Below are 18686 nucleotides of genomic sequence, written 5' to 3'. Positions count from 1 at the left end.
TTGTCATTCCAGGAAAGTAGAAGATAGATATTTGGGTGAGTTCTAGTTAGATGTGTATAGAGATGTCCTGGCCTCAAGATCTATGAGTATAAGTTTTTAGGATATGAATAGAGTGTTTCATGTTGAATTTAAAGTCTTAGTGCCCTTTTTACTTTAAAAATGTAAGAGTGGTAAGCCCGAGATGATAATGTAAAGAATATATAAAATTTATTATAGCTCCTATTGATAGTGAGCAAACATGAAAATGAAAAGAAATTTTTGAGAAATTTTGAGTGATTTTTGTATCTGTATCCATCTTGAATGGATCTTCTCTCGGACTTCCTATGCTAGCCAAAAAATCCGAGAGCGGGCCCTGACATGTAAATTAATTGTTGAATTATGTGATTGATTATTGATTCAATTCAAGACTTTATTGTTATTTGGCATAATGAGTTTGTATTATTGAATTTACTACTTCAAAAGTTTAATCAACTTTTGAATGGTCTTTTGATACATGAAAGAATTGTTTGTGTTAGACCAATAATAATATAAGTCATGTGTTAGGCCAATAATAATATAAATCATGTGTTAGGCTAAGAGAGCAAGAGGTAATTACCGTCACATGTGATAGTGGAGGAAGAAAAGAAAGTTAGTAGCTCCTCTTCCTTAAACTAGAGATTTTCTACAAAACTCAATGCTCCCTCGCTTGTTTAAAACTGCATAGAGATATGATTACTTTAATAAGAGGGTAGAATTAACTAAACTTGAGAAAGTTAATTGATTAAGAGAAATTTGCCATCATATGCAATAATAATCAACATATTACATGTTGGTCTTGGATTGGATTATTTAGCTAATCACATTACTTAGGTTAATTGAAATCTAAACCCTTGTGTCATTATATTCATAGCTTCTATTAAGAATTATTCGTATTTTTATTAAATTATTATTTTAGTTAATTAATTGATTAGTTAGTTAAATTTATTTTGTTACTAAAAGAAATTTGGATTTAGTTGCAAAAATTTTTGTAGCCTAATAGTAGCATTTTGTCACTAAAAATATTTAGGAACAAAAAATATTTCGTCAACCTTTCATCCCTAAAAGCGCGTCGCTAAAGGTATAGAGTGACGAATAATGATTTTGTTACCAAATATTAAGAAAAACTGACAAAAATTATTCTCATCGTCCAATGTGAACTAATAGGGACAAAATATTTTATCATAAAATAGTTAATAGATCGTCAATAAAAATCGTATTTCATCACTAAATAACCAAAAAAGAGACCTCAAGCAGGGTTATTTGGTGACGAAATTCTAATTAACTACCATTTATTTTGTAGCTATATGTATTTTAGTTTTGTTACTAAAGTGAGGATTTTGTTTGTTTTGGTGACAAATTTTTATCGCAAAATACTTTATATTTTGATAAAAAAAATTTGTCGCTATTAGTTTTTACCTTAAGATGAAATTCTTTTGTCGCTAACTACTTTTATTTTATGACAAAACTTTTTGTTGCAAAAATTATCTTATATTTTACGACAAAATCCCTCATCACTATTTACATTATGTTTTATGACAAAACATTTTGCCACTGATTACCTTACATTTTATGACACATCATTTTGTCACGATTTACATTTTGTCTTATTATAAAACTTTTTTGTCTTCATATTTTATGGCAAAATATTTTGATTACTACTATATTTTATATGATAATAAATTTTTTTATTATTAATTATTTATATTTTGCAATAATTTTTATGACTAATTCTTGTAAATCAAAGTAAAAATTTGGTAGCCACATAGCTAAATCCATTTTCGAAAATAGAGTATTACTATCACTAAATCAAAATTATAATTTTCTTTTTTTAAAAAAAACACTATTATAATAAAATAATAAAAGTAGCCTTTTTTGCTTGCCGTGGTTTTCTTATCTAGTACTTCTCGGAATAATGGTAGCCTTTTTAGGTTCCTCAACCACCTTGTCAACCATCCTCTTTTCCTTGAGAATATGGCCAACAGCTGGAGCAGGTGGGTTCCTGGGTCCCTATGTTTCGAGTGGTCTAGAAACTCAGGGTAGTTAAAGGAGCTATGAAGACTCTTAATAAGTCAAGTGACCATGTCTCTGATCTCATTTTGTCTCTCCGAGATAATCTGCACAGAATTCAGCGAGAGATGCAGGATAACCCTTATGATCCTAATCTTCGCTAGTGAGAGCTTGATCTAATAGGGATTATTCGGCAGCTCTGGCGCAAAAATCTAATTATTTTCGCCTCAGAGCTTGGATAAGATGGTTTGCAGAGGAAGACCAGTGTTCCCGCTTTTTCTTCTAGTCCATGTTAGCTCGGCGGAATAATCACTACATCTATAGCCTCCAAAAAGAAGATGGATCTGTTGTGGATACTAAAGAGGAAGTGGCGAGTTGTATGGCTTCCTACTTTCAAAACCTCTTTGGTCATAGTGCCTGTTTAGCCCCTGTGTCCCCTGAAGAGATTGCCCTCTTTATCGACAAGCGCTTGTCGTGGGGTCAGGGGGGGGGGGGGGGGCTTATTGCTGAGGCCTCAGCAGAGGAAATTCAGGGAGCCTTGTTTAGTATGAGGGATGATAAAGCCCTTGGGCCGGATGGATTTACTGTTAAATTCTTCAAGAGGGCTTGGGGGATTGTGGGGAATGATGTGGTAGAGGCTGTCAGGAGCTTTTTCTCCACAGGCCGTCTTTTAAGTCAGATGAAGGCATCATTAGTCTAGTTCCTAAGGTCTCTCACCCCGAGTCACCGTCACAGTTTAGGCCTATTTCTTATTGTAACGTCTTGTATAAAGTCATCATCAAGATTTTGGCCAATAGAATTAAACCTGTGCTTTCTGGTCTTGTGAATGAGGCTCAGGCAGCATTCGTGCTTGGGCGCTTGATTGGGGATAACATCTTGCTCGCCCAGGAGCTTGTGTTCCAATATCACCTTCACAAGGGGCCTTCTCGATGTGCGATGAAAGTGGACCTAGAGAAAGCTTACGATACTGTGGAGTGGGACTTTCTCTTGAATGTCCTTCATCTTATGAATTTCCCTCTGCAATTTTGTAGTTGGATTTGCGAGTGTGTCACTACTTGTTACTCCATTAAAATCAATGGGTAGTTAAATGGTTTCTTCCCTGCTGGTTGGGGCCTTAGGCAAGGGGACCCTTTATCTCCTTATCTTTTCATCGTTGTAATGCAGATCTTGCATGGCATTGTTAGCCATCAGACGAGGTCTCCAGATTTTCAGTTTCACTGGAAATGTGAGTAGACTCGGTTGGTGATGCTCATGTTTGTAGACGATCTCCTTTTATTCTCACATGGTGATCTTGTTTCAGTGGGTATCTTGAAATCTTACTTGGAGAGATTCACTGGTTTATTTGGCCTCAAGGCCAATGCTTTAAAAGTGATTGCTTTGTATCTTGTAGAGATGAGTCCTCGAGGGAGAATATTATGACTGTTGTGGGTTTCCAAATATGCGTGCTGCCTATGCAGTACTTGGGGATGCCTCTTCTTTCTACCAAGTTATCACATGGGGATTGCCTGGCCTATCATTGATAAGGTTAAGAATAAGATTTGCTCTTGGCGGAGTAGGTTGCTCTTCTTTGGGGGCCACCTTTAGTTAGCTCAGTCTGTTCTTTCCACTATCTACGTGTATTGGGCCTCTGTGTTTATCTTGCCAAAACGGGTGATTCATGAGATTGAGTAATTAATTTGTAATTTCTTATGGAGTGGTGATGGAGCTGACCCCCATAGAGCCAAAGTGGCTTGGCGGGAGATTTGTTGCCCCAAGGTGCAAGGGGGTTTGGGTCTCAAGCATCTCTATGTCTGGAATCAAGCCCTTGTTGCCAAGCTAATCTGGTGTTTGCTCTCACGCAATGGGGAGTCTTTCTAGGTGAAGTGGGTGCATACCTATCGAGTTAAGGGGGTGTGTTTCTGGCTCCTTAAAGTGTCGTGCGCTTGTCCGTGGTACTGGAGGAAGCTGCTCTCTCTTAGGGGAGCATCCTAGAGTGGGGTGGAAAATTAGGGACGGTCATAGTGTGTTCCTTTGGCATGATCAATGACACCCTTTGGGTGTGCTTATTAATCGTTTCTCTCGCCAATTGCCTCGGCAATTAGACATCCATACCTTGGCCAAGATCTTTGATTTCATTGAGAATGGCTTTTGGAATTGGCCTGACCTTTTCCCTTGTCCGGCTTATGACTTTATTAGGAACCACCTTCCTAGCCTTCCCTGCTTTAAGAGCAGGGACGAGAATTTTTGGCTCCCGACTGCGAATGGTGTTTTTTCGATTAGGGTTGCGCTTAAGGACTTTCAGGAGCAACGTCCCCGGGTTCCTTGGCATAGGCTCGTGTGGTCGCCGAAGTGTATTCCAGCTCATTCTTTTATTCTATGGTTAGCGATTTTGGAGCGTCTTTCTACACTTGATCGTATTAATCTTTTTGTCTTTTCTGAATAGATGTTTCCTTTGTAGGATGAATACGAAAACGCACAGTCACCTTTTTTTCAAGTGTCCTTATTCCAGGGAGGTGCTGACATGCTTCCGCAAATCAAAGAAATTCAATTGGCCTTGGCGTCAATGGGATACGAGTGTGTTTTGGGCTGCTGCTAGATGGAGTGGCAAGGGTCCGTGGCAAGTGGCGAACAGATTGGTGCTTCATGCTTTGGTGTATTTCACCTGGAAGGAGCGCAATAACAGGTGCTTTCCGTGATCAGGAGAGATCTGCCTCTCAGTTGACTCATCAGATTCATTGTGCTGTGAGGGCCCACTTGATGACTCTCTAATTCAGATCGTCTATTCAGAGTTATGCTCTTCGTCATGTTTGGCGGCTTCCAAGGGACTAAGTTTTCCCTCCCCATTGAGTTGTTGCTTGCCTACTATTGGGAGCTAGCTTCTGTGATCCTCAAGTCTCTTGTTCAGCGCCTAATGCTTCCAGGTGCCTTGTGTTCGATGCAACCACTCTAGTTGGGGCTCGCTTCATTTTCAGTTTCCTGCTCGTGATTAGCATAGCAGGCTTGTTCTTCTGAGATGGATTGTTGCTTTCGATCACACTCAGACTTTTGTTTATTTTTTGTATATAATATCTTTTATTTTGCCTTTTCCTATGTTTTTCTTATCTTAGTTTATTTTTTCTTCTTTTGGCCCAGAGGGTGATTGTTGTTGTATTCTTGCCCTTGGTTTTTTTGGTTAGTCCAGGGTATGTCTTGGCCTTGGTTTGTAACCAATTCGGCGTTGATTTTTTTTGTTATATGAATCCCTCACAGGAAAAAAAAAAACATTAATGCTAGTAAGTCTCTCGTTGTCTCTTTCCTCTACCACCCCCCCTATTCTCTTTCTTTCTCATTTCTATCTCTCTTTCTAGTTTACCAATGGTTAAACTCTGGTAGTTGCTAAATCGATTACTGAAACCCCATCTAGAAATAATATAGCACCAATTACAAAGACCATGATTGACATCAATAAGTTCCTCTATTTCCTCCTCTCTCTCCATCTTTGAGTCTAGATTTTGATAGGTTAGGTTTTTCAAAACCCACAATTCGATCAGAAGCTATTTCTCTTTTATTCTTTTTTTTTTAATAATTTTAGAAGAGAGAAAGAGAGCATTTTGAAAATTCTAACAAAATTAGTTGTTAGTTAACGGCAAAGAATTATGTACTGTGTAAGTTTACCTCAAACGAGATTCGCACATTTCTAAAAACATAAAGATAGTATAATTTAAGCAAATCTCAAGATGGTGTGTAAAATTTACACTAATAAATTCCTTTGTTTATTTCCCACAATTTTGTAATACTTGTAAGAATTATCACAAAATTATAAGGTATCCCCTAATATTCACGTCAACAACTGTTCAATTTAGCAAAATTAAATAATCTAAACTAAAATTCTGAATGTTATCTAGGCAATACAACATAACATGAACCAAAAAGAAAAGAAAAGGACAACGATATACATCCCAAAATCATGGGTCAAAATGGGAATCCGATTGGCCAAAATGATAATTTGCCCTTGTGTTACTTAGATAGCATGGGGCAAACACATGGCTAAAATAAAGTGTACAACTATCGGTCATATTCTATCTAAAAAACACTATAGATTATCATCTAAATTTCCTCTTTTGAGTTAATTAGCCAGATCACATTCTGGAAAAGAGTTAACCCGGTCCGTTTTTATTAGAAAAAACACAAACAAAACTACATAAACGGCTTTCAGACCTTGGCCACTGGCTAGGCACCAAATACATACCACTATCAATTTTCTGAAACTGCACCATGAGCATGTGAATCCAAATTCATTAACTTCATATATGTATGTATATGGCTTCACAAAGAATCAGATAGAATTCTGTTCTTTCTATTCCATGGTTGTGTACAGAAAGAACAGAAAACCACAGGGAAGAGACAACTAACTTAAGTGCCTGAAAGGACTTTGGCAAGCGTACTCTGCAGTGATGCGACCGAATCCACAGCAGACTTCGTTAGCCAACTGATCCCCACTTTCAGACGGTGTTCATCTGTCGGTAGTCTGGCCAAGTATGCAAGCTTCCTCGCTGCATGATAACCCAAAAACCATTTTACCAAGACAAAAGAGGACAAATGCACCATATTAAACAAAGGGGGAGCAGAATTTACCAGTATGACCTAAGGGACCTTCCAAAGTCAGGCCCTCGATGAAACTTGGTGAAATAGCAGCATCACTTGTCCCTAGAGTCATCATCTCACCTAAGTTCTGGAATCTAATATGCAAAATGCAGATTAGATGCACCATTAATGTTTCTTTGAAGGGGATCACATGTACAATGTTCTTGAAACACAAAGAAAGGCACCACAACAGTTTTCAGCAGCATCACATCAAAATGCACTACAGCTACTAAACCTTGTATAACGGCAGATTTGACTCAAATGTATTTTAAATTACAATGGGACTACATCAAGGTTCTGCACTAAGTCCATACTTATTTGCTTTAGTAATGAATGAATTAACTAAACACATTCAGACAGAGGTGCCATGATGTATGCTATTTGCAGATGACATAGTGTTGGTGGATGAAACAAAAGAGGGAGTGAACACTAAGCTTGAATTGTAGAGAAACAATTTAAAATCTAAGGGATTTAAATTAAGTAGAAGGGAAACAGAATATATGGAATGTAAATTTGGTAAGAATGCAAGAGTGGATGATGTTATAATAAAATTGGAAGACCAAATCTTACAAAGAAAAGACCATTTTTGATATTTGGGATCAGTGATTAAAAAAAATAGAGAAATTCACGAAGATGCCATGCATAGAATTAAGGCAGGTTGGCTAAAATGGAGAAATGCATCGGGGGTGTTATGTGATAGTAAAATTCCATTAAAACTGAAAGGAAAATTATATAGGACAGTTATAAGACCAGTCCTGCATGAGCAAAAGACAAGCGTAGCGGAGATAAGAATGCTAAGATGGATGTGCGGCCATACAAGAAAAGATAAAATTAGAAATGAGGTTATCCGTAATAAGGTAGGAGTAGTGCCAATCGAGGAGAAGATGAGAGAGATTAGACTAAGATGGTTTGGTCATGTGAGAAGGAGACCAAGAGACGCTCCTGTGAGCAGAGTTGATGAAATGGAACAATTAGTCAAAAAAGAGGTAGAGGCAGATCCAATAAGACTTTGGGGGAAACATTAAAATTTGATATGAAATATATGGGCCTAAATGAAGATATAACAAAAGACAGAAATATATGGAAGTCTAAAATTCATGTAGCCAACCCCACATAGTGGGATAAAGGCTGGATATGCTGTTGGGTCAATACATCATGTCCTCAAACCTCGCCCACAAATATGCCATTGAAATTCATGGATCATGATTACATCCAACAACCAAGATAAAATGCCCACATCTAGGAATTATAAAATGTTAGTCACATGCCTACACGACAGCACTACAGAAAGTACAAAAAAATATTTAAGACTATAACAAAACAGAAGAAAGAGATGTTTTCACAACTCGAACTTCGAGTTACAAAGAGAGCAACCTCTTAGTTGCTATTAAGGCTCGACTTCCCCATAGGTGCTTACCCAAAAAAGAAAATAGGCTGAAGTAAATAAAACAAAAACAAGAAGAATAAAGGGAATAAATTCTTGAGGATCAGATTAAAACTTGACCAGCCTACCCCACATAGTGGGATAAAATCTAGTTAGATTGTTGTAAACTACAACTTGACCATTTTAGTGAATACAAATATTTTGGATAGAAACACGCCTACCTTTTACTGATGGCTAATGCTATACAAATAGATTTTTGTACAAAATTCTCACACAATGATGCGACGCAATTATGTCAATGCATTAGAAAGGAAAAAAAAATCCTAAAAGTGGATCATGGATTGTAAAAATACCATTCCCTAATCACTCTAGTGGCATTTTTGGTATAAGAATTCCTGCAAAGAAGAAGAAGAAGAAGCACACTCTAGGGAGAAGCCAATAAACAAGGGCAATGACATCATGCCTGAAGCCCTCTACTGCAGGAAAAGGCAGCAGAACACGCTGCTAAGCAGAGTTCCTCCTCTCTCTGCATCTCAGATATCTCTTGATCAGATTGGGGATATTCTTTTTGTTCTCACAGTATCAAGCCATTCTTTTCCCCATTTTCATAACTGGCCCAGCTGGTTCTGGCGAGCATATTAGAGAACCAGATGGCTGTGTCAGCAATGCATTTGGGAATCAGATGACAAGCATGATTGGGAACAGGTCTCCATTTAGTTTACAATTGTCAACCAAAATAAGGTTTTACCCAAGTTGCTTTTATTTTTGGTTATCTCAGTACCAATGGAGCATTTACATATGAGTTAACATTTGATTTATAAGGTTCCTGGTTCATCGATGTTTCAAAATTTGATGTTTGTTACTTTAATTTTTTGCTTTTTATTGAGTTTAGAAAGCCATAACCAACAGAAGTAGGATTTCTATTTTCTTTCAATTGCTTCACTGCATCAAACACAATGTATAAATAATTTTTATACAGCTTTTAGAAAATGGATATTCTGTTACTTTAGTATACCTAATACCTGTTTCTTTTAGACTTGTACCTCTTAAATATGACTTAAATTCCTCAAAACATTAACGAACTCAAACTCTCTCTTTCTGAAAGAAAAAAGATAGAAAATATATGTTTAATAGATGATAACCAAAAATGACTATTGACGGATGTAAGAGATGCCTAATCTTTTGATTTGAAAATTGAGATTCTTTGCCGGATTCCAACTCAATATAAACCTCTATATCTATCAACTATCCATTTTATATGAAAATAATAGCTTGCTGATACAAACAGTGCTGCATACAAATACACACCTTGCAAGCCTGTTATAAATTCCCTTTGCTTTTTACTTTTTAATATGTTTTCAAATCTAACAATTGACATGGTTAACGGAACCCTAGCAGGTTTTCCTTAATATTTCCAGAGACCTAAGGTAAAATGACCGACAACAGCCTTTATCTTTATTTTGGTTTTGGAGGCTCTAAAAGGAACTATAGACAGGACTTTATGAATACAGGACTGTTTCAACAATTTCCTGGTTTGTCAGGTGCAGAGGATTGCTATCTGATCTAGCATGTGGATGAAACAACTTTTATTGAATGATACATGTAGTTTGGTCATCTTCATTGTGTGTCATTGTACTTTGGTTGTCAGGCCCCAAGGTGAATTTGAGTAAAACAGAGCTTCATCCTGTCAGCTGGGCAACTAACTTGGAAGGCTAGCTTTTTTTTTTTTTTTTTTTGCTTGAGTTAGAGAGATCTTATGACTAAGTTCCTAGAGAAGCCTTAAGGAGGGTCTAAGAGAAGAAAGGAGTTTGAATTGCTTATACACAGGCTATTAGAGATGTGTATCATGGAACAGAAACGTGTCATGAATGTGGAGGAGACAATGAGGCTTTTCAAATTACAACTGCATTACATTAAGGATATGAATTAAACCCTTGGTGTATGCTATTTACAAAGGACCTTATCTTGGTGTATGAGACAAAAGAAGGCATAAATACTAAGCTCGAGATATAATGGAACACTTTAGAATCTAGAGGGTTTAAGTTAAGCATATTGAAAAACAAATATATGGAATGCGAGTTTAGTAAACATAATGCTACAGTAAAACTTAATTATCAAGTCAATCCCAAGAAAAAAACATTTTCGATATCTTGAATAAGTCATTCAAAAAGATGGAGAGATTAGGAAGGATGTTACCCATAGAATTAACGCATGATGGTTAAAATCGAAAAGGGCACCTGGTGTTTCACGTGAAGGTAAGATTCTGTTAAAGCTGAAAGGAAAATTCTATAAGAGATCTCTAAAGCCAACTTTTTTGTATGGCACAAAATGTTAGTGATAAATCACCAACATGTGAAAAATATGAGCATTACAAAGGTGAGGGGATGTTACAATGGACGTGTGGCCATACAAGAAAAGATAAAATTAGAGTAAGGTTATTTGTAATAAGGATACAGTGAATCTTATTAAAAGATATGTTATATACAATTAAGATTGTTTAGACATGTGAGAAGAAGAACAGAGAATCCTGTGAGGAGAATGGAAGTAATGGAATAAGTCGTAACAAAAAATGTAGAGGAAGACGCTTAGGTTTAGGTACAACATGTCTTAAAAGGGTCTCATAGACGATAACACCACAGATAAGTGATTGGCAAGATAACCCCACAAAGTAGGATTAAGGCTTGATATATTGTTGACTTGTTGTAGGGAGGTTCTTTTCCCATTACTTATTCAGGCTTCCTAGATAGATTTGTTAGGACGAAGTGGTTAAAATATTTCATTGAGATATTGGTTGGGACGAAGACACAGTATTTCGTCAAAAAGGAGCTTGAATACTCGTATTGAGGGTGTCATGCATAATAAGGTATTTCATGTCTTTGGTTAGAACTCTGTTGTAGGCTGAAAACCTTGCAAAGTTGCAACGTGATATTTCAACTAAAATATCAGTTAATAGACAGAATTTTATTTGCCAAAGTTGGGCTCTAGGAACTGGATCTTTGAAGGGCTTCAGAATTTAGCACAAGATGAGAGCAGCTAAGAAATTCCTCTCTGGATTGGGTAAACCTCAAATGAATCTTTATCCCATGGTAGAGGATTTCATGGTCATATAACTTAGATAGCTGGGACCAAAAAAGATGGCAACATAGGCAGTGTTCTAAAACGCGCTAGGCGCTAGTCGGGCGCCAGACTAGGGCCTAGCGCCTAGGAGGGGCCTAGGCGGACTGTTGTTTTTTTAAATTTTTTACGTAATTTCATATTATTTTTAGATAAGTCAAAGTTAAAGACAAATGAAACTTATATATATATATAATACAGATTAGATGAACTGGTTGGTTGAGAAATTTATATATATATATATATATATATAAACGGTGCCAAGGCGTTGTTTTGTGTTTTGGCCACCTAGGCACTGCTTGGGCCTCGCTTGGGCGGCCGCCTAGGCGCCACCTAGACCCGATTAATCGGGCTCGGCGCTTAGGATGCCGATTTGCATGTATTTGGGGCGGCAAGGGTTTGCCTAACGCCTAGGCGGCCACCTAGGCCGCCTTTTAGAACACTGAACATAGGTGATATAAGGATATCACTTTGGAAGAGATTTTCTAGTTATCTTCACTCTGTCAATGGATCAAACGGAATCATTTGAAGATTATTGTAGAAAATCAAATATGTGGAATATTGGAGTAGGGGATTTATGCAGTTAGGAGCTCAGTCGTATTGGCTTTCCACTTTTAAGAAAAAGGGAATTTTTCAAGTGTATTTGAGTTACAACTTTTAGATGGCAAGTAAATTCTGTCTCTTTCTTATAGTTGTTATTAGGGAGGGTAAACCTCGACATAGGCCACTTTTCTGCATTTTGTAGAGGTGTTTATGTAGTGACCAAAATTTATGTTCTAGATCTTTTTCCACATGGGTTCATCCATAGTTGTCAAAGGTGCAAGTCACACTGAGGCCCAAATTAGTGCTTGGGGCCTAGGCGCGAAGCTCAAACCTCATGCATATGAGGTGCACATTTATTCCAAATGCTTATAAAAAATACTATTCCTTTCAATATATACCTATAAGGTGGTAGATGTAAACTCATAAAATTATAAATAATAAATAACCAACCCCATAATAACAACTAATAATATTGCAGAAAAACAATTAGTATCTTCTAACTGCAAAAGAGATTAAGAGGAAAGAAAAAATTATAGCAGAACACATTACAAAAAACAATTATAGGAAAAAAATTAGTTTCTTCTAATTTCTTTTGCAATTAGAAGAAAGAAAAGAAATTACAGCAGAACACATAGTAAAAACAGTTATAGGAAAGCAATTCGTTTCTTTTAAATTGCAAAAGAGATTAGAGGGGAGAGAAAAAAAAGTAGAGCACAAAATGAAAACATTTGTTTCTTAGCAACTAGTTTCTTCTAAATTACAACACAAATTAGAAGAAAGAAAAAAAAAATTATAGTAGAACACACAGCACAAAACAGTTCAGAAAATAATTAGTTTCTTCTAGATTGCAAAAGAAATTAGAGCAAACAAGAGTAGTTCTTTAGCGAGTGGGACATCTGGCAGACTCAGGCTTACACTGCTAGGTTTTCCTCTCACCAATATACAAGAATACGCATCAAATTAACAAGAAATAAGATCTACGATGACAAATGTACAAGAAATAGGGTTTTAGTACACTTTTATATACAAGCATGCGCCTTGCACTTTGCATGAGGCATGCACCTTGTGTGCATGGGCAGCGCCCCAACCACGATGCTGCACCTTGGTGGTGATGAGCTCTATGCGCCTTGCACCTAGGCGTGCCCTTGACAACTATGCATCTACCTAATGCTTCTTAACAGTCATTCACTATAGAAGAAAGGCTTACTGGACTATAAGCCATGGTTACTAGGAGTGATATGTTCCAGCATTGTGATACGGAAATAGGTACATGATACATTAGAATGCTAATTTTCTGGTATGGAGGGGGTAGGCTTACTTGGTTCATTATTCCGAGTCGCGGTACACTTTATATTTGTGCTCGGATCAAGATTAGTTAGATTAAGATTTTGCCATTATAGAAGTAAATTTAATTTTTGTATTGAATTCTTTGCTACGTTCCAATACAACTTATGCAATGAAGAATCCTATGCAAACAAAGTCAATTTTAAATATAATTGAATTTATGCACCACTTGGGATCCCATTGGGGATCTTGATCGCATTCGTCAAGATCTCGGGACTCAAAAGAACCACAATTGGAACACGTGATTCAGGTCACAATTCCAAAGGGAGTAAACCCAGTAACTATGCTATAAATTTTTGAAAATAATAATCAGGAAGTGCGTTTCAGCTTCCAAACCTAAATGGCAGCAGAGGTCGGTCATTGATTGCAGCCCAAATATTCCAACCAGTAAAATCTGCTTGCTGGAAAGCTACCTGTAAGCAATATGATATCACATTATTATTATCCCTCAAAACAACACAAATTATGCTAGCAGAAGATTTAAGAAATTCCTACTCATATCATCATCATCAACTGCATCTTATCCTAACCAAGTTAGGGGTGGTGGCACAACATTCACAATGGCAATTGACATCTAAAAGTCACATTGACAATACAAGGAAGTCTCTACTCATTGATAAAAAATGCACAGGCACAGCTCATAGATCAACAGTACAGTTATTTATTGCACCTGTGCAGTGGCTGGAAGCAGTTTTCCTTTTGAGTCCCTTAATGCAGCAGCATCACCAATTGCAAATATGCGAGGATGGCCCTTGACACGAAGGGTTTCATCTGTCTCTGCTTGTCCTTTTCCATTGAGAGGAAGCTCATGGGGAATATCATAAGGTTCTAATTGAGGAAGTAGAGGTTTAGACCCAACAGTCCATAAAACTAGATCTGCTTCCAGAATTTTATTTTTTAAGCCTCTTTCAGCAGGCTGCAAATCCAGAACTAGTCTTTCAGGATCTTGCAGTGCCATCAAGTCATTAACTGCTCCAACATCATTGTCTAAATTTCTTAAATTGCTAGCTCTTCTAATGGAGCGGACAAAATAACCCAATAAAAGTTGAACCTTCCTTGATGCAAGAACCTGGAAAGCAGTGAAATATGCGCTGTGACTCCAAGAAGTATCAATGTAAAATGCAGGAGTTCACATGTTAAGTAGATGCTGATGGAAGTTTATTAAGAATACAGGAATTTAAAACAGGAGTGAGATGAACAGTTAGAAGTTCAAAAGGAGGGCAACATGTGCTTCTAGGGGGCTGTGCTTTCATTTTGTGGACTACAACAACGACGACAAAAACAATATTTTATGGTCATCGACCAGTGAAATGATATAAATGGTTAAATATTATAAAATGACCCCACATTCTATGCAAGGTAGAGTGACAGAAACCAATTGCTATGAAAGTACCTTTGAAACAGAAACCAACAAACGTGAAAAAGAAAAAAAAAAAACAACAAAACAAACAGTTGCTGATATGAATTTCATTCACTAGAGTAACATTCTATGCATGGTAACATACTGCAAAAAACAATTGCTACTGTATTTAAAGTCAAACATGACCAACATCCATCTAGGTACAAGAAATGATAGGGATATGTTACATATTTTGATTTAAAATATTAAATTTAGATTAGGATTTATTGACAGGGATATGTTTCCTACTTTGATTTAAAATATTAGATTTAGATTAGGATTTATTTTGTTATCTTATATTTTGATTTGTTTCCATTTTCAGATGATTATAGATATTATAGGATTTGAATTGGAATCATAGTAGAATTTAGATTCCAAATGTAGATTTAGTTTCTTCTCAAGATTCTTAATCATCATCATCATCATCTTCTTCTTCTTCTTAATTTCTTCTCTTTCTTTTCTACTTTCTGCAAATTTTAGCTGTCCCATGTCAAATTTGGCATCGGAGAATAACTCAAATCTGAGTTTTCAACAGTGGGTGGTATGCTCTGAGGAGGTGGACCTAAAAGAAACATTCTTCTGGAAGCGGCTCACTCTAAAGAAGGGTGATTACCTCCATACATAAAATACTGGGATCTTGACACAAGTTCATAGTTCTAGGCAAAAATATAAGCATGGCCAAGAGTTTATATGTCCCTTAGAAGAAGTTCTCTCCCAATGTCATCACAGATAACAATTCCTCATTGAAATTAAACCACATTTTAAGCCCATCAAATTGGGCCACAATTCTTGCACAGATCCATTACCTTGCCTGAGGTTGTTTCATTGGTCCAATAAGATAGATTTGTAAGATGGGGGAAGGTACTTCTCTCGTAATCATATCTTCATCTCTTACCAATCCTTTGACAGGAGGTTTATGTTGCCTTGTTAGGAGGGCTTGGACACCTTCCCAATAAAGTCTAGCACTCCCAATCAGTTTTAAATGTGCAAATCTAACCTACCTATCCTTTGAAAAATTGTACCATTGAAAGGAGCAATCTATGTTGTTAATCCATTGGGTGAAAACCCACAGATCGGGATGACAATCAAAAGTAGGTGCTTCTAACTTGACATGTTTCAGGGGTAAGTCTTCTTGATGGGGAGGGGGAGGATTGGTATTTCTATGGTAATTACCATGTTCTCCTTCTATATCCCTATGAACTTGGTGATCCCTACCATCAGCTATTGCAAGCATAATCAGTTTAGATGATGACAGCTAAACTGATTATGCTTGCAATCTGTGCTTATCTTTCTTCATTCTTGCCTCAAATTATCAAATTGAGCTTGCATATCTGGATGCATCTTTTGAAGAAATTCCATCATCTGGGTATTTGAATGAGAAGGATCTAACAAGGTAGACTCCATGGCACTAGGAAGGTATCTTGGGTTGGAGAATTGACCGCTATGCACTTGCTGTCACTCTATTCAACTATGTTGAGATCAATAGAAAATCAAAGGCAAACAAACCCTTGACCAATAGACAATAAACAAAATTATTGGGTTTGATCAATAGACAATCAAAGGCTCTGATAACAAAGTTGATTTTGGAAAGGGAAAATTGCATAAAGTTGAGAGAAAAAGAAAGAAATGGGGAAGAAGAAGAGGAGAAGAAGGTTGAGAAGCAGAAAAGAAAAGAGAAGAAGTAAAAGAAGAGAAGGGTGGAAAGAGAAGAGAAACTCAAAGGGAATATCAATATCGTTTAATAATCAGAAGTTGAATAAAAGAATAAATCATAAGCCTCATGTATAGGTCAAATCCAATCCGAACCATAATAGAATTGTGAATCCAACTCCTATCATGACGTTGAATCCAAATCAAATCATAATTTATCTAATAAAAACGTAACAAAATAACAAGATAAATTCTAATCTAAATCTAATCTCTAAAATCAAAATAATAAAAATAGGAATCATATCCCTATCATCTATAAAGCATGGACACTTCCTACGGGTTGTCATACTGGTGTTGCCAACATGTTAGAGCAACACGCTTCTATTATCTAGTTCTTTAAACATGGATTGGATTGTAAGGGACAAAGACGGTTGGATTGTGAGTTGATTGCTAATTAGATTAGAGTTGTTCATTCGTAATTTTGGCTTATCAATTTTCAACATATATTTGTGAGTTTGGAATACCGTTTTAAAACTTTATTATACTTTAAAAATAAAAAAAAATATATTTTATTAACTAGCATATCTCAATAGTGTCATGTCCTACTTTTTGAAAAAGTCATGTCCCCATCCATTTCCATGCTTCATAGCCTATCATTGTCCCCATCAATTCTTTAATAATACTATTCTCACTTCCTTCCAAGGGGAAAAAAAAAGTCACATGAGGGTGGTAGTAGTTGACAACATGAGTAGGATACATGATTTCTCGGCCAAACCAAAAAAGTTCCTAGGTGCGAGGAATGCCACAAAGGTGGAGAATTTCCAATGGCAGATAGAGCACTACTTTGTGGACTTAGGCTAGAAGGATGAGCTAGAAAGACATGTATCCTACCTAGTGACATTGCCATGCTATGGTGGTGAAGGAAAATGTTGAAAGGAGCATAAGCATGTGCCATCTAGAGATGGGATGACTTTAAAAGGGATTTGGAGAGGCAATTCTTCCGAGAGAATGTGGTTTACGAGGTGCGAAAGAAGTTGCATGAGGTGAACCAATAGACCACCATTGACAAGTACATGAGGGAGTTCCTTTCATGTTGCAAATCTAAGCATGATAGCCAATGATTTATATCCTCTTCTACTATGATAAGTTAAAGACGTGGACCAAATGAGAGCTCCATAGACAAAGGATCAGAAGATGTGAATGAAGTCATCATTAAGGGTGAGTCCATAGCTAAGTTCCAACCTATTTGAAGGAAAGGCACCATCTAAAGACCTATCACACAAAAGGTGGGGGAGACCGCAAGAAGGACACCCATAGGTATGAGGCAAAATCTTAAGATGGAGGCAAATGCCACACATGAGGTAAGTGTTCAAAGGAAAACTACGAGAAAAGGAGGATTTCATGCCAAAGATGGATTGCTACACATGCAAGGGACTTTATCAAATGAGGGAGAGCTCAAAGCTAGGCTCGTTGGTAGCTGTAGATGGTGCAATGACAAGAGGCCCAATAGAAAGAGGTGGAACAAATGGGCTCCATATAATTATTCAATACAATGAGGGTTCAGCCTACAATCTTAGAGATAGAAAACAAGGGGCTCATAGATGTCAAGCTAATGGTACATGAGAGGCCACCAAAGTCATGGAAGAGGGAAATGCCTAGGCAAGAAAGGGAACAAGGTTGAAGCCATTGTGGCCCATACTAGCTTTTGGCTATTAGCAAGGGTAAGGGAAATGCCATTAGTTGGATCAAGGAGGGGATGTGGCATGATCTAATGGCTAAGAAGCTACTAGGGCTTACCAAGGAGGGAAAGACTAAGTGGTTTTGGGAGGAATGTATATGGAGTCCTCTAACAAAGGGGAGTTGGATCTATGACCTTAGTGGGACTCCTTGAGGAAAAGACTTGTATAAAAGTACCATGACACCAAGTGGCCTAGTCACCTAGGGCAAAGGCATGTCTATGCACTCCAAGTTAGTTTATAACATGTGCGAGATGAGGTCAAGCTCTATGCAAAGACTTGCTTGGTAAGTTAGTAGGATAAGGTGGAGACTTAAAAACCAGGGAGATTATCGGAGTTGCTTCCTATACTAATGCACTTGGAAGAGCATTGCCTGAGTTCAACAGGTTTGGATTGATTATTAATGTGTAACAGAAATGAGATTGTAGAAAGTCAAGAAGAAAGAGAGGAGATTAGGGAGAAGACGAAGAAGGAAGCAAGGAGAAAAGAAAAGTTGAGAGAGAAGCTAGGTAAAAGAACACAAAAAAAGGGAAAGCATAATATTTCAATCAATCAAGATGGATAAAAGAATACATCATGAGCCTTATTTATAGGCCAAATCCAATCCTAACTATAAGAGAATTATGAATCCAGATCCCATCATAACCATAATTATCAAATAAAAACGGAAACAAAAAAAAAAATAACAAGATAAATCCTAATCGACAACTAATTTCTAAAATCAAATAATCAAAATAGGAAACATATTCTATCAATTATGGTGGTCCTCTAAGTATGGCGCATTGATCTCAACATTGACAGATTGTACAACATAAGAGGAGACCCAGTTATTCTTTAAGAATGTGGTAAACTATTTGGGGTTGTTGAAGACCTTGTTAGCAGCAAGGAC

At 37.0% G+C, this 18686-nt stretch overlaps 1 protein-coding gene across 1 annotated transcript in view; it reads right to left on the bottom strand.

Moving 5' to 3' along the window:
* Positions 1-6137: 6137 nt before the first annotated feature.
* LOC127800706 (alternative NAD(P)H-ubiquinone oxidoreductase C1, chloroplastic/mitochondrial) overlaps positions 6138-18686 on the bottom strand; it is a 37380-nt gene continuing 24831 nt past the window's right edge. The window contains exons 8-11 of the mRNA XM_052335481.1: positions 13683-14081; positions 13349-13425; positions 6619-6722; positions 6138-6536 (exon numbers count right to left, since the gene is read on the bottom strand). Coding sequence (XP_052191441.1) covers positions 6397-6536; positions 6619-6722; positions 13349-13425; positions 13683-14081 — 720 coding nt within the window. The 3' untranslated portion in view covers positions 6138-6396. The remainder of the gene's footprint in view (positions 6537-6618; positions 6723-13348; positions 13426-13682; positions 14082-18686) is intronic.

This window comes from Diospyros lotus, chromosome 4 (assembly GCF_014633365.1).
Source record: "Diospyros lotus cultivar Yz01 chromosome 4, ASM1463336v1, whole genome shotgun sequence".
NCBI classification, from domain to species: domain Eukaryota; kingdom Viridiplantae; phylum Streptophyta; class Magnoliopsida; order Ericales; family Ebenaceae; genus Diospyros; species Diospyros lotus.
Note: the sequence above shows the minus strand (reverse complement) of the source record. Positions and strands in the feature narration are given on the sequence as shown.